The sequence below is a fragment of the Agrilus planipennis genome, unplaced genomic scaffold (assembly GCF_000699045.2).
Source record: "Agrilus planipennis isolate EAB-ADULT unplaced genomic scaffold, Apla_2.0 scaffold128, whole genome shotgun sequence".
NCBI lineage: Eukaryota > Metazoa > Arthropoda > Insecta > Coleoptera > Buprestidae > Agrilus > Agrilus planipennis.
This window is the reverse complement of record NW_020438862.1, coordinates 812,908-837,953: the sequence shown is the minus strand read 5'-3', so window position 1 is coordinate 837,953 and position 25,046 is coordinate 812,908. Positions and strand designations below refer to the sequence as shown.

General features: G+C 32.7%; 6 protein-coding genes across 7 annotated transcripts; 1 reads left to right on the top strand and 5 right to left on the bottom strand.

Moving 5' to 3' along the window:
- The first annotated feature begins 1,348 nt into the window (after positions 1-1,348).
- On the top strand, positions 1,349-2,384 carry LOC108743213 (endocuticle structural glycoprotein SgAbd-8-like). The gene is made up of 2 exons (XM_018478692.1): positions 1,349-1,456; positions 1,883-2,384. Exons 1-2 carry the CDS (start codon positions 1,445-1,447, stop codon positions 2,273-2,275), a joined length of 405 nt encoding a protein of 134 aa, XP_018334194.1. The 5' UTR covers positions 1,349-1,444; the 3' UTR covers positions 2,276-2,384.
- A 1,285-nt stretch (positions 2,385-3,669) lies between these two features.
- LOC108743210 (endocuticle structural glycoprotein SgAbd-2-like) lies at positions 3,670-4,447 on the bottom strand. Its single transcript, XM_018478688.1, has 2 exons — positions 4,346-4,447; positions 3,670-4,149 (listed from the first exon to the last, which is right to left on the bottom strand). The coding sequence occupies exons 1-2, from the start codon at positions 4,355-4,357 to the stop codon at positions 3,772-3,774; spliced, it is 390 nt and encodes a 129-aa protein (XP_018334190.1). The 5' UTR covers positions 4,358-4,447; the 3' UTR covers positions 3,670-3,771.
- Positions 4,448-5,784: 1,337 nt separating this feature from the next.
- LOC108743212 (endocuticle structural glycoprotein SgAbd-2-like) lies at positions 5,785-8,940 on the bottom strand. Of its 2 annotated transcripts, XM_018478691.2 has the most exons (3): positions 8,835-8,940; positions 7,348-7,463; positions 5,785-6,372 (listed from the first exon to the last, which is right to left on the bottom strand). In XM_018478691.2, the coding sequence occupies exons 1-3, from the start codon at positions 8,850-8,852 to the stop codon at positions 6,096-6,098; spliced, it is 411 nt and encodes a 136-aa protein (XP_018334193.1). In that variant the 5' UTR covers positions 8,853-8,940; the 3' UTR covers positions 5,785-6,095. The 2 variants fall into 2 exon arrangements, with proteins under 2 accessions (XP_018334193.1, XP_018334192.1); XM_018478690.2 differs by lacking the exon at positions 8,835-8,940 and having other exon boundaries at positions 7,348-7,502.
- A 1,856-nt stretch (positions 8,941-10,796) lies between these two features.
- LOC108743199 (pupal cuticle protein 36a-like) lies at positions 10,797-14,995 on the bottom strand. Its single transcript, XM_025973845.1, has 5 exons — positions 14,931-14,995; positions 12,893-13,043; positions 11,838-12,090; positions 11,364-11,769; positions 10,797-11,296 (listed from the first exon to the last, which is right to left on the bottom strand). The coding sequence occupies exons 1-4, from the start codon at positions 14,946-14,948 to the stop codon at positions 11,370-11,372; spliced, it is 822 nt and encodes a 273-aa protein (XP_025829630.1). The 5' UTR covers positions 14,949-14,995; the 3' UTR covers positions 10,797-11,296; positions 11,364-11,369.
- Positions 14,996-21,531: 6,536 nt separating this feature from the next.
- LOC108743202 (queuosine salvage protein) lies at positions 21,532-22,812 on the bottom strand. The gene is made up of 3 exons (XM_018478680.1): positions 22,603-22,812; positions 22,327-22,545; positions 21,532-22,269 (listed from the first exon to the last, which is right to left on the bottom strand). Exons 1-3 carry the CDS (start codon positions 22,696-22,698, stop codon positions 21,586-21,588), a joined length of 999 nt encoding a protein of 332 aa, XP_018334182.1. The 5' UTR covers positions 22,699-22,812; the 3' UTR covers positions 21,532-21,585.
- Positions 22,813-22,929: 117 nt separating this feature from the next.
- Positions 22,930-24,268, bottom strand: LOC108743203 (endocuticle structural glycoprotein SgAbd-2-like). Its single transcript, XM_018478681.2, has 3 exons — positions 24,074-24,268; positions 23,513-23,661; positions 22,930-23,450 (listed from the first exon to the last, which is right to left on the bottom strand). The coding sequence occupies exons 1-3, from the start codon at positions 24,080-24,082 to the stop codon at positions 23,162-23,164; spliced, it is 447 nt and encodes a 148-aa protein (XP_018334183.1). The 5' UTR covers positions 24,083-24,268; the 3' UTR covers positions 22,930-23,161.
- Positions 24,269-25,046: the final 778 nt, after the last annotated feature.

Sequence of the window (25,046 nt, the reverse complement as noted above, 5' to 3'; positions counted from 1 at the left end):
TTCATTTGAAATATAGTAGAGTAGAATACAGAAATAGTATTAACCGCAATAAACAATAGCTGTTAACGTTATTGAAATATTCTCCTCAACGAAAGTTATATTTTAAAATGTATAAAACACTAATACATGCTCACTGAATGATATCAGCAAATACTTAAAACAGTAATGAAGGTGGGTTTTTTCTTTGCAAAGTGGACTTTTCTTTTAATCTTTTGATAACCATCAGGGTGTCCAGATTTGAGGAAATACTAAATATATTACTTTGCGGTGTGTATTTCGAACGCATTCTTCCGTAACTTATTAGTATTTGAAATAGGAAATAGTTTCATAAAGTGCATCTTCTATTTCAAATATACTGTAGCAAGCTTAACCTTCGTGGATAAGTTCACCGTTATTTCTCTGGTTCTGACCTATTCTACATGTGTATCTTTATAGATTCACACGTACATATATATATATATATACCATCTGAAATCGTGTTGGAGTCTTTATCGAGTTTCTGTATTCAATTAAGTAAATTGTTGTACACAAATTTCTCAGTTTTTCTCTATGCTTTAACAAGAACAGAGCGCTTCACAGACATTTTTCTTGTTGATTTTCACATAATTAATTATCATCTAGATGAAATATCCAATTAATAAAAAAATAGCAAAACAATATCTTCAAAAAGAAATTAAGATATACAAAAAAAGAAGAAATAAATGAACACAAAGACAAACATAAGAACGTCCGACGCCGTCGGTACTTTGACAAGGTTGCGAATAAGAGAGAAGAAATAAAATAGCTGTTATCTCACAAAAATTAATTATTAATGAAACAGAAGCAATTTGCATTAATTTCTTCTTCAGTTTAAACAATAAGGAACGATGAAACTGACCTTGTATCTATAAATTATTTCACAAAATATTTTCAAAGTTGCACCAGACTAATCGTAACTAACGGGCAAAAAAAGATCATCATCGACCACACTATCAGTTTTTAAGGTCGCATGTCGATATGTCTAGATCTGTGTAAATTTTAAACGCTCGATAAATTAATCTTTCTTCTGGTTTTTTTGTTAAAAATCGAAATGGCCGAAATGAAAATCAGGAATGTCACTTTACAGGTGTGGCCCAAAATTTACTTATTAAAAAAACGTCTTTTTTATAACGGAATAAAAGAAAATATTTTCAAATATATTTTTTTATGACCTTAAGATAGTAGAAAAGCTACACTACATGTATGTAATATGCATGTAATATGCTATACATATGTATGTATAACATTTAACAAAACGCGACCTTTTAAATCTAGTGTTTTTTCGTTCAAATCCTAATAGCACTCTTTAATATCAACTATTACGAAAATACTGTTTTGGGAGGCATATAAATAGAAGTCACTTCTCCAAATATATTCACACAGTGAGAAGAATCATTTCGGTGAAATTCGACTAAAAATTGTAAATATGAAATTTACGGTAAGCCATTATCTATTATATACACACACACATACACACTTAACAACAAAACAGGTACATAATAATTAACATCTCTCTCTCTCATCTTCAGTTCACCTACTAATTTTAATTTGACACGCTTTATCCTATAATAATTGCATAAGCAACTTTTTAAATGGCATTTGTATTATATATAGTAACATTATGAGCGATTGCGTGTGAACCAATTAATCAACGACACACGGAACGTATTAGTGCACCATACAAAGTTCGTTATGACTCCCGTTCATCCTACTTGAGTATGTCGCTTAAAATGATTCTTGGACTGTTTCCGTTACATTTTCCGTTAGTTCGTACAGATTATGTCAATGACTCAATAATTTTAATCAATTTAAAATGATACTGATACAATTTTTACTGTACAGCCTTTTCCAAATACAATTTCAGGCACTCCTATTCTCGGCTTTAATAGCTGCAGTTGCATCCCAAACCAACGAACGAGACGCCCCAATAATCAGCCAAAAATCAGACATCAATCCTGACGGTTCGTATTCGGTAGCGTACGAAACAGGAAACGGGATTACTGCTGGCGAAAATGGCATCCTGAAAAGTTTAGGGCCCGAGGGTCCTGGCGTCATAGAAGCTCAAGGATATTACCAGTACACTGCTCCCGAGGGCCAACCTATTAGCCTTCAGTACACCGCCGACGAAAACGGCTACCATCCTCAAGGAGAACATCTTCCCACTCCCCCACCAGTTCCAGAAGCTATTCAAAAAGCTGTCCAATACATTTTAGCCAACGAACCACAAGAATTGCCTGGTGCTGCACGAAGGGGTTAACTACTTCATTTACTGCCTTGATGATTGATATTTAATTGTCGCATTATAGATTAGTGGATATTATTTTTTTACTAATTGTATTGTAAATACACATTTTTACAAGAAAAAATAGTATTTGTGTAATTGCTCAACATAGAAGACAAACGACTTAATCTTGCCAGCGCAGTTTAACAAATGGGCCTGAGGTTTTGTGGACGAATTCAATATCGTGGAGCTAGGGAACGGAGATTAACTCGCCACGAGTTAAGCGAAAATTAAAATAAATGACATTTCGAAATCGAAGAATTGAATAGAATAATTCAAGAACTATATGCAAGTGCAACTACTCAGAATAAATACCAAACAATCTTTTCCAACCAGACTTTGTACTTTTTTACAATTCTGGGGCGTCTACGCTGGTCCAAGTTTTTTGTGGTTTCCTTGGGTCATTTTTCATTTCGTCTATTTCATATTTCTTACCTCAATCACAATCAACATACCCACTCCCACAATTCCTGAAAGAAGGCTTAAGAGGGCCTTCCTCCGTACTCTCCTAGAATTAGTAGGTGGTGGGAGTTAAACACCAAAATGTTCTTTAGTTATACTTTCTTTTGGCATACTGCGGACATTCAATTTTTTATCGTGACGAGCTGTATAACACGATAGTGCCTTAATTTGCAACAAACCATATAAATATTAGTTTTGCGAGGAGAACACATGGTCAGTGCAGTGTAAAAGTATCAAATTATTTATGCATATATTGACCTTTCAACCTGTTCAACGTTCATGTAATCATCTTAAAAGATTTCAAAATATTCCAAACGTTTTCCAAGGGAAACTGTATACATACCAACCGAATAACGGAGTTTTTTCGAAAATTTTATTAATTGTTAAAGCGACAGATGTTTTATGATAAACAATTTGTTTATAAACATTAAAACAGTTCCCCTTTTTCAACGTGAATTTAATAACTGACAGGATTTTTACACAAAGTGTTTCTTAATAGTAGGTATGTTTTTAAAGTACCCCCTGAAGTAATAGGTACTGTTAAGACAGCAGGTAAAAGTTGATCTGTGTTCTGTCGGAGCTGCCTGCGACGCGCTGATGTGATCCAAAAAGATCGAAATCGCGATCCGCGTCTGGCAGTTTCGACAGAATACAGACCACTTCGAATTATTTTATTCGATTAAGCTAACGTGACTATCACGTTGAGGTTAGCTACGCCGGGGTTCGCTTCAGTAAGTAGATATCCACACAAGTGGACATTGTTGGAGCATACGTAATCCTAAAATGTAGCATCGTGCTACAGATGGCGTTTACTGCTCCATTTGTAGTATTTTCTAAAATAGGTACTGTATTAACAATATTTGTGTTCATGAAAAAAAGGTTTTCTTCAACAAGAGATAAACTCCAAGTACTGATTCGTTCACTTTTTTTATTGTTAAAATCACTCATTAATAATTCACAGTCTTATTTTATAAAAATAATTTCAAAAATATTTAATAAAAACGAAAAAATTATCGAGGCTTTTGGGGTTCTTCTTGCGGAAGAGTTGGTAAAAGTTCTAACGATTTTTTAATAACTTCCGGAATGGGCGGGGGTGTTGGTAAATGATCTCCAACGGGACGATATCCATTTTCGTCAGCAGTATACTGCAATCTTATGACCTGTCCTTCAGGTGATACGTATTGAGTTTGTCCTTGGGCTGCTAACGTTAAAACGTCACCTACTTGTTTAGGATATCCTTGTTCGTCCGCGTAAATACCATTGCCAGTTTCAAGGATGTAATTAAATGACCCATCGGGGTTTATCTCGTTAACTTGCCTTATTATCGGGATAGGGGTTGTGCTAGGTTGCTGGGCTAAAGATGCTGTTACTAGCACAACAACAAAAATCTATAAAACATAATATTTAAAGTCATTTTCCCTTTCAAACTATTTGAGGAATAATTCCAAAACCTCTTGCAACCTAACAGATAATTATTGTAAGCGATAAATAATAATAATGTTAAGGAAAGTGACGAAAATAAAATCTAACTGGTGTTAAGTGATCCTAACTGTTAAATAAAAAGTGTCAAAGTAGCTTGCTTACCACAAATCTCATGTTGAAGGCAGACGAAAGAAAAAATAAAAAATAAAGATCAAGACGGTTGTTGCATCTGTGATTGAAAACAGTGGCCCAGCTTTTATATACACCGTCCATCGTCCCAAAATGTTTCCTAAGATACTACCTATTACGCAATTCCCAAACATATTGAATAACTTAAAGGTAACAAATCATTATCACAGCAGAAATTTTCAAGAAAACAGAAACATATACCTACACACATTATTATAATAATATTATAGCTCAATAACATTTAATATTATTAAAAATAAATATTAATATGTTTATATATTCGTAATAAAATAAAACGACTCGTCCTATAACTGGAGAAGTTAATAACAAAAAATGTTGCCTACAATTTTCGAAAAAAAATTTTCAGTGCAGCGATTACAATCCTATTCCATCATCCGAGCGTATTTTTCTACGAGTATTTTGTATCTTTTTAACTTATTTTATAGAAAAGTTTTCTAGAACGTCCAACAAAGCCTATTACAAAATTTTTCATTAATTATGCATGTAAACGAAAGAAATTCATTTCGCCTTGAAACACAACAAAATATTATATACAAAAAACCTACATCATCAACTTGAGAAAACCGATAGCTGCATTAATGCGAGGATTATCTTCTCCTTATAATGGTGACTGCAACCTTTCTATCGTGTGTGCTTAAAACTGATCATGAGAGTTTTAATTAAACTTCTAGATAAGACTATTCGACTCGTTACAAAACATAAATTTCTTCACGAAACTGATTGGATACATATATTTTGAGATAAAACAAAAAGAACTTTTGCATAATTAGAGAAAGTTCATATAAAAAAGGTAGGAAAGATAGACCAGACGACTCATTCGTGCGTGTCCAAACGAGAGGTCTTTATCTTTATTAAGTCTTCAATCCTAGGAATGTGAAACTGGAGCAGATTACACCCCTAACTCTTTGTTAATAGTAATTAAATATAGATCTACCTTTGCCCTCTCAATTCCTGCTCCTGCTGATGTCCTACCAACATTAATCCTTATTGATTTCCGTAACTCCTTCCGTTCTCCTAATCATTCTGAAACCTCATTTCTAACCATTTTCTACAAATAATCGATTGAGAAAGATATAAGATAAGACACTGTCATCATCATATGGTCGTTAGTCCTAAAACTGATTAGACACGCACCTCCACCCCTTCCTATCCAAGGCTAATCTAAAGTAGAACAACCCATATCCTTGACTATTTGCGAACAATTTTCCACGAAGCTGTAGTATTTTGATTTTATTAGGTGCATGCCAAAGAAAAAGTAAATTTATTTGCAATTATTACTTTTATTCGACAGATGACAAAATACATTTATATATATATATGGAAACAGTTGGATTCTGAAAATTTTGTCCTTAACATTTAAAAAAAGAGGTTCATCGTTTGAAGGAATNTATATCTATTATGGTAATTAAATAAATAAGATGATACAATATCATTACATGCACATTATTTAAGGACGCAAATCACAAAAGTAAAATAAGAACTAACGTGAAAACGATGCGTATACAAAAATTACTTATTATGTTATGTAAAATAAATAAATTGCCTTGTTTCAATATTCATTTGAAAAACCCCTGTTGTGTAGTATTTTTTGTGACTAGAATTGAGAAAAAGAACGACGAGCCAATTAAATTTTAAACAAACAAACGGTTGAGACTTTTGATATGCACAATAATATGACGATTTATTTTTTTTTATTGTTTATTTATTGTTGTTGCTCTTTTGCATCTTCCTGTTGCGGATTGGCAGCATTGTATTCTAACGACCTTTGAATGGCCTCAGGTATGGGAGGAGGTGTGGGAAGATGGGCACCTTGTGGTTGAAAACCGTTTTCATCGGCAATGTACGTCACTAAAATTTCTTGTCCATCAGGAGCGGTATACTTATATTGACCTTGTGCCACCTGCGCCTCTTGCTCTTCTTGGCCAGCATTTTTTAAAAATCCTTGCTCTTCAGCACTTATGCCATTCCCCGTTTCATAACTAAGAATTTTAAGAAAATCAGAAACCAGACAATATTTCTTATAACTAAAGCAATAAAAATACCATAAATTCTTTATCAAACAAAACTTTTGGGACGGAAGACCCTTGTCCTCTCGAATGCTAAGCAATGGTCTAAACCCCTAGACCATGCCGCACATAAGTTGAACGAATTTCGTGACATAGTCAGAATACCACCTGATGTAAAGCTACTAATTACAACATACACATTTTTAATTTTTGGTTGTTTCATTCCCACCAGCCACTAACGCTGATGGGCGGGCAGTCCCTCCGGAAGGTAGGGCGGAAGGCCCTCTTCAGCTTCCTTTCAGGAATCGTGGGAATGGGTAGGTAGTGGCTCGGGTGAGAAAGATAAGACGAACGAAATGAAGACAGAAGAGAACGAAAGATTATTTGTGGAATATTACTGCCCCAGCATTTGCCTAAGTGATCCAAGGAAACCACAGAAAAACTTGGATCAAGGCAGACGGACCAGGAATCGAACCGATGTCCTCCCGAATGCTAAGCAATGGTCTAAACCTGTAGGCCAAGCCGCTCGGTTCCAGCATACATTTAACAATGAACCAAAGCTGGACGAAAGCTTTAGAGCTTTCAGGACTTACAGTAGACACTCTTTACTTCAAACCCTTTTGTGAACAATTAGTTGGGACTCGAGAAAACAATTGGATACATAATAAAGATACCTTAAGCTCTCAAAATATTTGAACCTAATAATTTTTCGACAGTTCGAAGTTTTTCAACATTAAATTGTAATCCAGTAAGAGCTTTGGGCTAAGAGTTTGATGAATGCTCTACATTGGACTGACTTTAAGCATCAGATAATGCTTCAAAAGAGTATTTCAGCGGTTTACTGGTAAAGTTTCACTAAAAGCTTTAACAACATTTTTGAATAAGTGTTATCTTTCTCTATTCTTATTGTATGTGGCAAAAATCGAAGTGCGATTGATGTAAACTCACCTATATTTATAAGTGCCATCAAAATTGACCTCTTGCTCTTGTCGCAAAATCGGTATTGGTTCCAATTCGCCTTGTGGCGCTGTCATAACTGAACCAAGCATTGTGATGCTGAATGCCTTAAAAACCACAATAAAATACATATATAGAGCGATGTGTAGTATTTTTCGACCACCAAATTTTAAATAAAACCAAAATTTCCATTATTTTTTAAGCGACACCCTATGTTACTTAAATAAACCTACTTTTGTAGTCAAAAAGCATATGCTTAAGGTCAAACTCAGATCATAATATTTGATGAGATGAAAATCAAACAACCAAGTAGGTACTACGATCGTCAAAAATAAAATAAACAATTTTCACATATCGCAATTCATAATGACGTCGTAAACTTGTAAATAAAACCAGAATTAATAAAAAAAAATGAAAATAAAGAAAAACCTTAGATATTTTATTTAACAGTCATATCGAAAGTGATAATATGATGTCCATTCTTCTATTTTTTCTTCAAAATTTTGTTATTAGCAACTCAAAACAACGAATTGGTAAGCAAGTCGAAAGGTACTTTCTATTCTTATCCAAGCTAATAAACATGTTCGAAATAACTTTATGACAGTTATAAAGTTTGTAAGGTGTTTAACAAACAATAAGAAAATAAAACTGAGTAATGAATTTAAGATGAGTATTGGGAAATACTAACATTACATCACAGTTCCTAACTGAAATTACTCATTAAAATTTGGTGACATAATGAGTAGCTAGGTATTTACCAGGTATGTATGTCACGATGATGGTAAGGTTTCAAAGCAATTCATTCAACTTCCTTCAATTTAATATAATGGTACCAAAGAGAGGTCAAGTTTTTAAGTAGATAAAATTTATAACGAACTACGTGTACATATTTAAAATCAAAATATTGCCTAAAAGATTTTAATCCAATAGGTACGTATTTTAGGTAGAGAATGAACATCCAACGAATACAGCTATACATGAACCCCTGTATTTTAAAAAGAACCAAAGTAAAAGACAACTACAATAAGTACAGATTTACTACAACCAAAATAATAAGTAAAGATTCACTACCACCTTCAAATATTAAAATATCATGGTTACTTTTCGAACTTCAAGTTGAGCCCTTAATTTGTCTCTATGATTTTTATGTAATACATACACAAAAAGACAATAATTCCCACTGTGGTATTAAAACACCCCATCACTTATTTTTACCGCCAAAGTTATTTTTTTTTGCAATTATTTTAAACGCACAGATTGCAGTTTTATTATAGATATTTTATTCCACGTGTAAAAGTAAATAATAGAAAAATATCAAAACAACCACCACACGACAATAAATACAGAGATTAAGATTTTTAAATCCAAATTCGACTTCGTACTAACAATAAGCAGATTCTTCTAATATTGATGGTCACTTTGGCACAATGTAATAAAAAAAATAAAATGTATATCTATCAAAAAACACTGGTACTTACAATAAACATAAACATCATTGTGAGCGGGGAAAATTTTAAACTTTGATAACTAAAAACTGATTACTGTAGTTGTGATGTCCCAAAAAGGTATTTATATATGTGTAGAACTCCCACTTCAGGAGGTTCTGATGTCTGTCCACCTGCCCCATGGTCGATGGTGAATCCTCGCGCCCCCTCCAGAACAATTCTGTTTAATGTCAAACTTACACTTACCTAATTTGTTATTGTTATGTCTTGACCCAATCTTTCTAACACGAAATTGTCAAAGAGAACAACGTATAATTGATAGTCGTAAAGAAGAATTACGGTTGTAACAACACATCGTAGAGGATGCACACTTGTCTACATTTATATATATTTGTTTACATGTTCTTGTACACGGAAAAGTGTATTGTTTGCAAGTATTTTGTCGTAAATGCCACATTGTTCTAACATTTCCCTTCTTCCGTGTGCGAATTAGATTTAAACGTTCGACAATTATTTCGATTTTCCTTTTTTTTTTCATCAAAGTTGTCCTTTATGTTTTAGAGTTAGGAAATTATAATAGCGCACATATAATGTAAAAAAAAAAATAGAAATACTTTAACTAAACGACCGGTCCCTGTAATCGACCTGGTTGTAAATGGAAAAATTACTCATTTTGTAATTCATTTTTCAAATGGCAGCATTCTTGCATAGATAAAACATAAATTACTATCATGTAACCTATCACTTTTACGATAAATAGCAACATCGATTCCATTTTTATAATCAACCAACGAAAACACAAAATATATATGTATAGATACTAATAATAGTAGATACTTAAATAATCAAAATTAGATAAGTTGACGAAATAATAAAAGAACGTCTTCTTTTTAAACAAGAAGGAGAGCGTATTTGTGCATTAATGAACATGAGTAAGATGCAGCTGAATAAGATGAAGATTTAAGGTTCATTTGTATGCCAGATATGATCTATTGTATTTGAAATAGTAGAATAACTCCCATGACCGTAAACGTATGCAATTGTGTTATAGTATTTCAATACTAAGGTCAGGGAATATCGAAGGAAGCATGACACAAAGAGCGAAGAAAGTTTCCATTTTTCTCAGATGATGTTATCGTTTTCTTATGCAAAACGTTCTTTCACGTCGAAATTGGTATAATAATAAATAAATAAATGGGGTTGCTATCAGTTTCTTCATAAATTTACTTTCACAACGTAAATATCAAATAAAAAAATGTTACACAATTAATAACAATATATTTTATAGTAAGAAATGCCGCAATGGAAATTTAAATAAATAGTATTCTTACCTCGAATGTCACTTTTGAATAATGTACATTTTCAACATGTCATTAGGTGAAAAATTACGAATCTAATTGGTCGATTGCAGGATTATTATTCCGTAGGTATATAAATTCATTTTTTCCTGTAATACTGGTATTTAAGCTCGTAATCCACGACAAACAGTTAGTATCTTGCCACTTTTTATATCGAAAGAATGAAACTGCGCAAAGTTAATTTTACTGATTTGCCTTCAAAACTATTCTATATTCACAAGGAAACGCATATAAATATGTTGCCATATCTAATTAGGCAAAATATTTTAAAATTTTGAAATACATTAACGAAAATGTTATTTTAACAGGAGCTTTCAAAACCTTCAGATATTGAAATTAGAAATTTTAATCAGAATTTATTTGCAGAGCTGTGTTTATTTTATTTGATATTCAACAGACAGATAGGTATTCACCATTGAATTTTTATTTAAATGCCACAAGTTTTTTATTTATTCTTTTACACAGTGACCCAAAACGTACTCAATTCGACTTTATCTACAAAATGAAAATATTTCTCAAGCAAAAACAGTTCTGAGTGCACACAAACAAAAAAATTATTTTGCAATAGTGCGTGGATAGAAAAACAACCCCGTTAAATGAATAATCAAAAGAAAAAAAAGAGAAACACACAAAAAACTTTCAGTAAAGCATTTACTTACAAAAATATACACATTTTTACTTTTTACGAAGGAATAATTCTAAAAGCTGCACCAGCATGCAGACAGTAACAGTAAGCATTCATGTATGCACTGACGTTACATTACTCGACTGATGCAACCTTGAAGCACCATAAAAAATCACATTTCATTTGTACAAATCATTAACCCGTGATCATAGCGAAGTCGTCTACTGTGGTCAAATGTAACATAGTAATAAAATTAGTCTATTTACCACATTCGTCACATTTGTGACTACTGAATTACCTAATCTACAAATATTTTTACCTAAAACAGTAAAACATGCTCTAGAACTATAACAGATACAATAATAAAATAATCATTAAATACGCGCATCGATACTGTTAGCATCCCTTTCTCTTATCAATAAATTCGATTTCAAAATGGCAATAATCAATAGGAGTTGGCAAAAATAAATTATACGGCTACTGGAATCGGAACCAAGACAAACTCTCCCTCTCTAAAACAGAAGATGAAAATCATTCATCACTGATCCCAAAAAAAAGAAATGTTCTAATCCTTTTTACCATCATTTAATATGTGTATCCACTTTGTGGATTAAATCCTGGTTTAGCGCCTCCCGGTCTGGCTCCTGGGAATCCTCCAGCACCTGAACCTCCGCCCCCCGCACCGCCGGAACCTCCCTGGCCACCACCATAGCCGCCACCTCCTCCTTCACCACCTCCGGCAGCTTCTTCCGCTGCATTGATTTCCAGAGATTTCAAAATCTCTTCGGGAATCGGTGGGGGAGTCGGCAGGTGATCGCCTGACGGTTGAAAACCGTTTTCATCGGCGGTATAAGTCAACTGAATAACTTGACCATCAGGGGCTGTATACGAGAACGAACCACTAACAGTTTCAGCTTCGTTATCAGTGCCGGCATTTTTCAGTTGACCTTCTTCCTGAACTTTAATACCGTTACCGGTTTCGTAACTATCAACAAATTAAGTTTGATTTTGATTCAATCGATACAAACAATAAATTAATTGTTCAGCACACACCTATATCTGTAACTACCATCGCCGGCATTAGGCTGATTTTCGTAAGAAATTATGGGAATGTCGGCCCCACCACCCCCTGGAGCAGCTCCCGCACCACCGCCGCCGCCGCCGCCCCCTCCACCTCCTCCTCCTCGACCCCCAGTTCCTGGAAAACCTGGACCGCCTGAGCCTGGGCCACCACCGCCGGGTCTTCCCCCCGGGCCTGGTCCTCCAGGAGCACCACCTCCGAAACCTGGTCTACCACCACCACCCCCTAATAAAATTTTCTTCTTATACATGTTGGCATCATTAGAAATCTGATCGTAGTTTAATTAATTCCATCACACATATGAATTTGTTAAAGGACGACGACCTACGAATGGCTGTTAAACTGATCTAAATGATTTCAGAAAGGGTTTCCAAACAATTAGGTAGAGTAACCACGCTTTGGCATTTCACGTTTACACATGAAATGTAAATTCCGACTTGCGAATCCATTGTTTTAACATGTTTATGTTTTATGCGACGACATATAATGTAATCTGCAGCTAAGGTGCATATGTTGTACCTACGTACAAAGAAACTAGAATAACTGTAACAACAATTGTCAACGATGAGGAAAACCACAATAAATATACACATGTGTGTATGTAAACTGAATTACCACGTTGTCGTCCTCTTTGTTTCATCTAATAATTCGAAATCTAAAAGGTTCGATAAAGAGCGTTTAGTTTTATTCCTTTCGTGTAAACTCCGCATCTTTTTATGGAAGAAAACAATTTGAAATAACTAAGGTGTCTTTATAAGGATCACCTTCGGATTACCATAAGCTTTCTGAAAAGATCTAAGCCATATGCACTCCCGTTTTTACACAGTTGTTTGCTAGTTAAAATCCGTAACACTTAAAGATCAAATCCATTATTTTTCTTCGGATTGCACAAATTCTCGCGACACAACTAATGCACGATTTGTGTCAACTGTTTATCCCTAAAGTTAGCAAACAAAGAACATTCCATCGGGAAATTAACATAAAAAAGTAATTTACAATTTGATCGGGAGCGGTTTTACGTACGTACCTGGTGCTCCTCCAGGACCCGCAGGTCCTCCACCAGGTCGGGGTCCTAGTAGTCCCGGACCGCCACCTGCATTGTTTGCTCCAGCGGGAGGCAAATAAGTGTTCTCTAATCTAGCAGCGTAACAGACCCCTAATATCGTCACTATTATGAACTGTAATTAACACAAATTAATTATTATTGTTATCATAACATTTCTGAAGAATTCGTAATCAATGTTGTCATATGCATCCGTTTTTGTTTTGTGTAATAACAAATAATTGATCCAAAATTGTGATAGTTTATATAGAGACAATCGTGGACTTTACAAGTTTAGTGTTGTAAAGCGATTTCGAAAACATTATTTATTGTAAATGGTCAGTGAACTAGTTAATTTATTACACGATTCCAGTTTCCAAATTGGCCTTGTAAACAATTCACGGCCGATTCGCAAGCGATGTTATGCAAGACTATAACGCAGAAATTCGCTTCATCGTCAGTCAAGACCGAAAGCTCATCAACAGTGGGTAATAGCGCCTATTCGCGTACGTATGACTATAGAGTAATACCCATACTATTCACTTACGAAGGTACATACGTACGGCACAAGCTATTATATAAACACATATTTGTACATATGTGCGGTACTTAAAATGAAATTTGCTAATGATTTTTGAAAGGAGGAAGAATCTGCAATCTCGAACGCGAACATATATATTTTTTTTTAATCAAACTTCAAAGCTATACGAAATTGGTTAAGTACAAAGTACGTAGGAGCCCCTTCTCATTTCAGTTGGCCCCTGGAGAAAATTTTTCACAAATTACCGTTTAGGAAGCAGAAATACAAGTATTAATATAATGTGAAGTAAAATAGTAGGTATTCCTATGATTTATCTAAAAAAATACTTAGCGAAATAAATAAAATTGATAATTAAAATGCAGAAAATATTAACAAGAAAACAATTTCAAAGTTCGTAATTTCTTCGGGACCTACTATTATTTGAACCTTAGCACAATTCTGCTTAAACGAATCCCATTTATTTGCTAAAGTTTTACTCCAGTTTTAACAGGATATTAAAAATAATGCTTTTTGTTTGAAGAATTTTTGATTTTTTGCTTAGAACTTATCGGTTTATATTGCATACTACTGAATATGTCCTGTTAATAAACTTGACATAATTGTAAAGAAAAATACAGAACTTTAAATTTTATTTTAAATGATACTCAGAAAACTAGATGAAACCAATACAGCCAATACATAACGCCGTTGAAATTAAGAAGTTACAAACAGATAGTTATTCATAAAATGAATGAAACAAATGTTTCTTATGAGTGAAATTTAGTATATTTTAAGTGAAGAATGATTGCAGAATTTCCCTAAAATCCGTACAATTTTTTTAATATTGTGTTGTTCTTTGAATATGTATATATACCAGGTATTGATAGATTGCAAAAAAAATGAAAAATACGGCCACCCTGAACATTTATTGATCCGCAGGTTTTCCACAAAAATCATGACAAAATGTACTTCAACATATTTGTTCTCACCGTACAGAAAACCGTTTTCTTTTGAGAAACTGTTAAGACAATAACCTGGATCCAGAAACTGTTACAAAGTCAACAGCGTCGCATATTTTAGACTATTTAGGAAAATTGAAGATGTTTATGACATACTTCTCTTATATTAAGTCAATCGAAATTGCACAGTAGTGTTTATAGGTACCTATAAAACAGCCGCTTGGAATGTTTTGAAAAATAAATAGCATAGCTATTCGTTTCGGATTTGTAAATATGTACTTCAAAATGATTGTCATTTTATTTTACGTACCTAAGACGGCATTACAAGTCGACTGTTTATCATTTTTACAACTCAATAAAATATTGCAAATTTCAAGGTATTGCAAAGACATGCAATTCTCATTCCCAACAACCCAGTATTTAAAACAAAACGATTTTGATATCAGGATTATTTATAAATCGAGTTTCCAATAATGACAATAAGAATATTTTTTGCCCTGACAATATTTGCACTGCGGCTAATTAATTATTTATTAACACTCACCAACTTCATGTTGCCCATATTTGGTTCACTAGCCTAGTCCAAGAATGAAAAGAAGAAGAAGGCAGACTATGGCTGTTGATTGAAGAAGATCCTCTTTATATAGTACAAAATAGGAGCAGAAGATACAACCCCACTCTGCACTAATAAGACCAGCGAAGGAAATAAGATCATTTGTTTCATGATAATAAAAGTTCTTCACTTTAATAAACAACCTTTAAATATTTTCTGCGTGTATGTGTGTCTGTGTGTGTGCAATAAAATTAGCTAATTGAAAATATCATGTTAAATACAGTGTTTTATAAAAAATCGATAACTTCATATGAGGCACCCCAATGTCATCCAGAGAAAGATTGAATTTTACCTTTAGATATTCAAATTCCCCAGGTATTTGAGTAATTTACGCTGTTTTAAAATGGTACCCCAATCTGTACCCATCTTGGGCACCATAACCTTCAATGATTTTTATTTTTGTGTAATATTTTTAATGATCGTACTATCATTATTCTTGCTTTAGAATTTGTGAGTGGCTAAAATTGTACGCTCTAAAAAATTTTCAAATTTCAAAGTCCAAAAAAAAATACAAGACTTGGAAAACTGTAGAAAAATAAACCTTAAAGAGCCTTCGCTTGTGTCCTTGGTTCAATTTAAAGAATTCCAAAGTAGTTGCGAACGGTGGGAATTTTATAAAATTACATCTCAATTAATCTCAACACTTAATATGACTGAACTTTTGAAGAAAATGTAATCAATATAGATTTGACTAAAACCTCAAACTTTGCACGTTTCCAAAAAAAATATTCCGACATAGATACCTACAGCCTAGATAAGACCTGAATGCAACATTTCTCCAATTTTAAATGGACTTCGACACATTTCATAGAAAAAGCAGCATAGTAAAATGCACCATACAAAAATGCATACAGTGTGACCTTCTTTAATCATTACAATTAGAATAAATTTTCAAATTGATTTCTATGTCGGTACCTATCATTTTCTGTGAATACAGTTTGATACAAAAAGATGAAAGCGAAAACAAATAGGATTTCGTGATACAGCTCTTCATACTCGCAAGAGAGACTATCAGCAAACGAAGATTCATTTAAGAATAATTAGTTAAACCGTTACTTAATCACCCAAAGACATGTCATGTATGTAGGTATAATAACAGCCTCCTTAAACGTAGATTGGATGCAGACGAACGTGTTTTTATATGCGTACTTGTAGTACATGAAAAAAATTATTTAAATAAACTTTCAACGGCACGATTGAACGATGTTAGTGAGAAATACATTATTAAAAACGCGATTATGAAATACTTCTTTGTTATTAAGTATCAAACAATTGCCAAATACATCAGGATATCAAGAGTTGTTGATGTTCATCTTTTTCCACAAATGTCATAATTTCTTTTTAAATTTATAAACCGAATTGTCATAATTTTAGTTTCAATTCCAGATAAAACATCTTTGTGATGAAATGCTTGTCAGCTTTCGTTTGCGTTTATTTAATGAAATTGAAAGGTTGCCAATGCCAAATCTGCCTAATTGAAAGTTATTACTTATTAAATTAATCTACGTATCTGTATAGTTACAGGGTCTGTAACACTAACAGCAACTCAAGGCTTTTTCATTTCAAAAAGTACATATTATACACGTATGTGATATTCCTGCAACATAGGAAATAAAACTATTTACCGAGGTCCCTAAAATTCATTAATGTTAAATTCTTGAAACTATTGAAATATTGCGTTTACGTCATCGCTATTCATTGTCTGTACGAACCAATTTAAAAACTGATGTCAGTAGTACCTAATTGTCTACGGCGTGCCGATGAGATCCAAAGGGATCGAAATCACGTTCCAAGTCTGGCAGTTTAAAGAGACCACTGACCAAGAACTTTTGTTCGTCGTAAAAGGATCTTTTCTTCAAACATTAATGAACTCATAATTAGAAACTGTTTTATTCAGTAATTTAAAAGATATTTATACATATTACTACTTAATTGTATTGATGGATTATTTAACATAGTTATTTGCATCAAAAGCGACCAGAACCTCTTTTTTCTTCTTATATAATATCATAAAAGGTTAGGGTTGATAGATATTAGGATACGAAAGTAATATCGCTGTTCAGTATGTTGGAACTTATAATGTACTGTCGCTATTGTTCTCTGTCGTCAACTTTATACATGGCATATTAACTGATTGCAAATTTCAATATTTTTTTATAATAAAGCTTCATACAGGCACTGGCAAGTAAGTGTTATGTATAATGCAGGTAAATTACTTTAGTTACGAAATCGTTTTTTTTGTATTCCTAAAGAATTGAGTGCAAGCTTTTGTATTATGTTTTTCTTTGTATATTTTTCGTAACTGATCAATAAATCTGGACAGAAATGTTGGCGCAATATGTTCTTATAGGAAAACGATCAATAAGTACAAATCTCAACTGAAATGGAAAACTAGTGAAAGTAACTTATGATCAAATGAAAAATAGGTAAATCTAAAATTTATTCCATGATGAAATATAATACCTACCATTAGAACATAAAACAACGTAGTCGATATTGTATTCAATTACGTCGAGGAAACACAGTTGTCTAATTTTAGATGCTGTATTCAAAACTGGTTAACATTTCTTTTTGTAATTAAGATTCCCACCTACGGAAGGGAACACAATACAGAATTAAAAGAACCTATTAAGTTAATTGAAAGGAAAAATAATCACAAAGAAAAGGTAGATTAACACCTTATGTGGTAATTGTTAATAAAAATAGGACAGTTGGAAAGATTCAGACAAATGTCAGCATCCTTTAGAATCGACTACGCTTGTCAATCTGCGCTCGTGCTCGCTACGCTCCGGCTCGTTCTATTAAATAATAATTTGAGAAAATGATCGTTTAAATCATTATAGAAAACATTATCGTGCTGTTACTATTAATTACAGGTTGGAAGAAGTGTTGGTCATACGCTGAGGCAATGTTACAAGCACGCTAATAACTCTCCGTCCAATTAACGTTTTCTTTTACGGTAGATAAATCCAATGCAGAGATACAGAACTGCAAACAAAGTGAGCAATTCTTCTTTCCAAATACGGTAGCGCATAAACAATCATGTTTTAAACGTTATATATTTATCAAAGAAATTTTAACAGCGGCACAATCCAATAATTAAGATATATAAATAAAAATAGACGTGACCCCGTGGTGTAGAATTGTTTATCCTCCGGTGAGAACACCGACGACCGCTAACTACTGTAGTTGACATCCTCAGGGAACCTGACGAAGTCCTATGGTTGAACTGAGACACGGTTAAAATAAATGAAGACGTACTAACGTTTTGAAACGTTCTCAAACTGTTAGTGGTAAGAATGGTTTCTGACATTATATTAGGGTAGTTTATACACATATATGTCGATTAAAATGTTCTAAAACGTTTGCAATCTCCAATAATGTTAAAAATTTTGGTGGAATGTCCTTTAATATTTGAGAAGTCTTCAGCTAGAATGTTCTCGAATATCTAGGATACTCCTTTAGCAGAATGTTTCAGAGTGAATTGGTCTGGAAGAATCGAGAATCAGGACACGGAAGTGTTTATTTTTTGTTAAAAAGGACTTCGGCCTAAAGCTATTCCTTGTTTTATAGTTCCAACGTTTTTTCATCCTTATGAGTTAATGTGAGTTATTCTAGATATCAAAAATAAATGACTTTTGTTTGTTTCCAATTTTTATATTGGATTTAATCCTACTTTCACTTCCCTTCAATCCATCAATCGTCCGCAAATAAACAAATTAATAGGATTTTGAAAGTTGATAAAACAAATGACAAAATATAGACAAAGTTTTTAAACAAAGAAGATTGTCTAAACCTTGAACGGATAATTAAGTTCGGTCTATCTGCAATACCAACCACCTGTTCATAAAGGAAGAATTCCAGTCAAGGATCCATTGTAGTTCGTCTTGTTTCGAATTCATCACAATCTAAGGTGGATTAGAAGACAAAAAGAGCGATTGCAGTTGCAAATTAGGTTCATAATTTTCAATGTAAGTTACATAAATATAGACTCGTATGTTTGTGCCTCTTCGTAATTGGTTTTGTTTTTGTCTTAGATTTGCCCCAACAGATCTAGCAATCGCTAATATTAAATGGATTAAAAAAAAAATTAAAACTTGCTTCTGATAATATATGTAATGTAACGTACGGAACTCTCGGCGCGAGAACTGTATTTGCACTTGACTGATTTTTTTTTACTTTCGTGAACGTGAATACAATACCATTCTAACTCAACGTTACCCAAATACAATAAATTGTTCATGCTCTAAACTTTGTTATACCTTTCCATGAGAACTTCTCGCGACCTTTTGATGCACCAGTTAAGAAAACTTCCTTTAGTGTCATCACGTTAACAATCCGCAGATCTTTCTTTACATAACACTACAGAAAATCAACGTTACCAGCTCAAATGAAGTACGTTATTATTAGTAGTGTTTCAACAGAAGGAAACGAATTAGTTCTGTTATAAAATACCGACAAACTTTACTATCCATAGCGTTAACAAAAAAAAGGGTACCTTCGAAATTAAATTACATGGAGTTAACTGATGCAGCTTGATAATGAATTATAAGTAGCATCACCCAGTCACGAATAAGGTTTTCTTATACCTTATATAATGCACTTAAATGTTACAGTTGGAAAAGATTCTTTGTTAAAAACAATCGTATTATTTTATTAAATATTTACAAACTTATTTTAAGCAAAATAAAAAGTGCGTACATTTTACTTTGTAACCTTAATATACGATGATACACGGGTTAATTAGAAGTCGGTTAGGTACATTAAAAGATGACGTAAACACCGCCAATCAGCTTTTCTGCGTCCTTCTTTGTTACCTCGGAACACAACGGGCATCCTACAATACTTAAAAGGTTCAAGTTGCATCCTTTTATTAATTTCGTTCGCATATATATATATAAGCACGAACTTTACTTGATTAATTAAATTGGTAAAACAGCAATTTTTTAAGGAAACCTTATTATGAAATTGCTAACGTAGTACTTATGAAAAGCCTAATTAATTCGATTAAAAGTCCATTGCTATACAAATTTTCATTAACTCCATTTCAATGTATAGAAAGGGAAAAAGGAAAAATGTAAAAACACAAAATAATTTCCAATTTTAACATTGGAGTGTAAAGGGGGCAAACATTGTGAAGCATGTATAGTTTCGCCAAAAAATTATTATTATTATAAGAAGTCGTTAACAAATTTGATAAAATATCCATACTATTTATTTTCTATCTAATTAATCAATAAAATTGATCCTTGACTGCTTTGATTGACTGTATATCGCGCCGTCTGCAAGACGTTGAGTACCTATGTATGTTGACTAGGTACATTATTATACACAATAGTAAACGCTCTTTTAAGAGTGTCCTAGAAAACTGAGAGTATAAGAAGATGAGTCTGCAAAGTATTATGCAATGACTAGCAATAAGCAGGTCACCAGATTCCTAAGGCATTTAACCTGTTACGGTTGACCTGACCACTTTCATTTGTTACTATTTATAAGCTAAAACGTCTGCAGCATCAGTAGCATTTCGCTCATGTTCAGCAACCCACACTTTTGTACCTATGCTCTGGCAACGGAATACGAAAAAGGATAATTATTTAATAGGAATGTGCAGATACTTGATATTTTTAATTAATATTATTTTACAATAAATTTCTAATAAAATATAGAGCATTCTATTTTTCTTTCCTGTTTAAATTTTCGTGATTTTGAACCTTTTGTATAGGCAATCTATCTAACCGAGATGTTTTACAGGTTGAGAAATTTATCTTTTTAATAAAATAGTCGCAAGCGGTTCAGGGAATTCCGCAAAGAATGCGGAAGTAAACGGTCTTTGGCGCCAATGATAACAATTAATCTAATAAATATCATTTTTATATAAAATAACTTAAAAAAGATGAGGCTTCCTGGAAAGTCATATATAACTTTCAGTATTTCCAATACGGAAATGCTTAAGCACTAAGAAAATTGATAAAAATTTTACTGAAAGAAAATATAGAACAATAAATCTAAACCATTATTTTCTTTTAGTATTAAGANTAATGTTTTCGTTGTATGAATTCCACGTTATTATGATTTTATGGCATTTATAATTTACACAATATGCCATGACATTTAAACCACGCAGTTATAAAAAAAATAATTAAATCTTTTATAATATCAAACTAGACTATGCCAAAGTTAATTTTAACAGTTATTTTACTTTTGCTAAACTTTTTATACCTCTTTGAGAGTTTTGGACCCTATTATAAATAAGAAATTATTTAAAAGGCTATAGTCTATATGCAACCAATCACACATCGCTGTTTATCATTTGATATACATGTCTAATCGAAAATTTAAAAATTATTTTGAAAAACTTATCAAGAGTTCTAATTGCATTTATTTAATCCAAAAAATACTTTTGAGAAGTCAATTTAGAGTATATGTTTCAAAATAATAAATACCATTGCTGGTATTTAATGCAAACTGTTAGTAAAATTAAAAGTTCCCTTTTAAAGTTACACTCAATAGAAGACAACTAATTAATTATTAATTACAAGATTACAACGTTTATTTAAAAAGAATAATGAAAAGTTTGGAATTCTATTTAATAATAGATACAGATGCATTTATGATGTTGTATATCATTCTTAGCAATTTCTCTTTGGTGGGCCCTTCTATAATCCCAGAGAAAATGATCTATCAATACTGAATTAATCTTCTTATCAGCAGGAAGATTGGCATTTACATATTCTTTCAGTAATTCCACTGCATGTATAGAGCAGCCTCTAATTTCAACCTCCATTTCAGAACCGTACTTTAAAACATCCTCTTTTTTTAAAATATCCATCAACTCAGGACTATAGGACAATACCCCAAAAAGAACTAACACCTGAGGAACTCTATAATCAGCAAACATTGTAAGCTCATCAATATCTCGAAAAGATCCAACCCCTTCACCCTGGTGACAAGTCCACACATCTGCCACTAATATTTGGGCTCTTTTATAGAAAGAGACTGAATGTCCTTTATACTGACATTCATCTCTGAAATGCTCAAAGGAGTTTATTATAATCTCAAGGAGTTTAAGTGCAGAACCTTCAGCCAGTTTTATGCAGTTTAGAAAACTACCCCCATATTTTTCCTTCAAAACAGTGCCACTTTCTTGCAAACATTTTACCCTTTCTTTTAAAAGGGGTATTGATACTGAAGTGTCCCCTCTTAGAACACTTCCCAATTGTTCTTCATTTATTGTAGCATAAAATGCAGGATTTAATATATCTACACCCTCCTAAAACACCCAGTTGGTTAATAAAAAGTTGATGTAATTACTGAAATTAATTAGTACTTTTATTGCCCTGTTGATAGCAGCACCAAGTGCAAAATAGCCTGATTGTCCATCAACCTTCCAATGTCTTTTTTTATGTTCAATATCCCAAAAGCAAAAATTTAGGGAATCAACTACAAAAATCCAATCAACAGCCCAAGGATCTTTTGCTCTGGGATGAATTGTATTCTGACTGATGTTATTAAATGAAAGTTTTCCATTAATTGTCTCTTGCAATATCTAATACATTTTGTAAATTAATAACAGTTTTTATCAAAAGAAACAAAAACAATATACTTTTTGACCTAATTTATCAATTCCCTCTTTTGCAACTGTAACATGTGTTGAATAGCTATTGATTAACTTAGCAGAATCTTTCGGAAGCAGCACCATTTCTTCTTTATAATTAAACAAAAATATAACATAAGGTAAACACCTTAGACAAAATCTTTAAAGTTGATAATGTAATGTATCAAATGTAAATTATATCAACAGGTTAGGTGTCAAATTTCAAGGTTATCGTCATAGAATACTTTTATTAAATGTTGTTTTAATTACTATGGTGATTTTAAAAACTTTATTATAACGTTTTGTATCGTCAATAAATCAAATAAAACTCTCTCATGCAGGAATAGTAACATTTATTGAATATCCTAAAGTAAGGAAATAAGCAACATTAAAAAATAAAACTTGCAATTGCTCATACAAGTTTTCAAATTTCACGCACATTGAGGAGTAAACATGCACCTACATACCTAAGCTTATTGCATAGTAACAATTGTCATGGGGTCATAATTGATTATTAAAATAAATAAATGCTTTCAATGAGCCAAGAGAACATTAGAAAAAAATCAGTTTATTTTCTAAAAAATCGTCCCCTTGGTCCTGTTTGTGTTAGTTCAGGATGTGCAGCATTGTACGCGAGCGATCTTTGAATGGCTTCGGGAATAGGGGGTGGTGTTGGTAAATGTGCACCCTCTGCTCGAAAACCATCCTCATCTGCTACATAGTTAACACTATAACGCACCCCATCGGGTCCGGTATAGCTGAACGAACCCTGTTTTACTTGCGCTTCCGTTTGGGGATTACCCACGTTTTTAACGTAGCCCTGTTCGTCAAATTGAATACCGTTTCCGGTTTCATATCTGCATATTAAAAAGGATCACCATGAAAGTTTTAAGTGTACTTATGATAATGTTAAACATACCCAAAGACATACGATCCATCTGGATTCGGTTCGTACGAGTATCTTAAAATGGGGACTTCCCTCAAGTTGCTGTAGGTACTATATTGGACAACTCTTTGCGACAAGGTAGCATAACAGAAGCAAGACAAACAGAGGTATACGTAGATAATCTATTGTAAAAGAGTAAACTACATATAACTTTGAACAGAAAAAATTATACCAGAATGTGCTTATTTTATTGAATTTTAATTTCCTAATCGAAATTTGAATTTAACTGTATTTCTTTCCTTATAATGCTTAGGTAGTAGAAAAATTATAAACCCACATTCGGTTAAACTTAGAAACATTAAAAAAAATGGCAATTTAAAATTTCCAGAAGTTGTTAATCGAGTAGATATTAATCAACCATCAACGAACACTTAAGAAAGTTTAAAGAATTAGGGTATAGTTTGGATATGCCACAAAAGTTACCACAAGAAAAATGAAATTGACAATAACACAAACAAACCCCACTAAAATCACATGAAACACTATCGGTAAAATTAAGAAACACACGAATTTTTTTTAAAAAATATTACATACCCGGTTCATTTTGTAAAATGAATTAACTATTTCCAATTCAGAATAACTCCGTGAGAACCATATCGCGAATATTTATAGTAAGGATGAATCTTCCCACCCAACGGTCTTATTATATATGTATGTAAAGGTAACATCCAAGACTGGACAATTACCACTTTCGAAGCCCGGTATTTGCTACGCCTTAAATCATAAATTATTTTTTCTTACATAAATGCAACATGGTAAAGATCAAATGATCTATCATTTGATCTTTAATTCAATTACCACAGCTTTACAAATTTTCCACAAAAAACGAATTTTCCAGAGATAAAGACCCAACATAAGGTTATTTAATTTTATTCCATGCGAATAATTTTAAAAATTTTTATGTTGAAAATTTAAACATTATCATAATCGTGTGCGTATTACTTTAACCATGTTCAAAATATAAGGCAACATCAACAAAGAAAATCAGAAAATGTTACAACAAGGGAAATATAATTATACGCTTTAATATAAATGTGTGATAATTATAGAGTAAAATAGTATATTTAATCGTAAAGATTCACAACAAATAACTGATGGCCTTTCTTCTCTGTCATGTTATAATTGACTACAACAAAAAACCGAATGTTTGTTTCTTCCTTTCTTAGTTGCTTGATGGAAATATGAAATACATGATAGTCGCAACGATCGTGATGAAAACACACTGTAATTAGGTATTACAGAAATCAGTTAATATTAAATGAAATAAATGCAAATTTCGCTAATAAGGCACAACCAGAAATCGTCATTTGAACGTTGAAAGGAAAGGTTAAGTAATGCATTTCATGTTTTAACCACAGTTCAAAATACATAGTATTTACACAGAAATCCTGCTAAGGTGTATTTTAATGTCGTTGGCATAATCTAATATATTACATTCCAAAATTATCGTTTTTGTGATTCATTATGTTGCAGAATTGCATAGCACCACATCGCTCGCAAAAATACT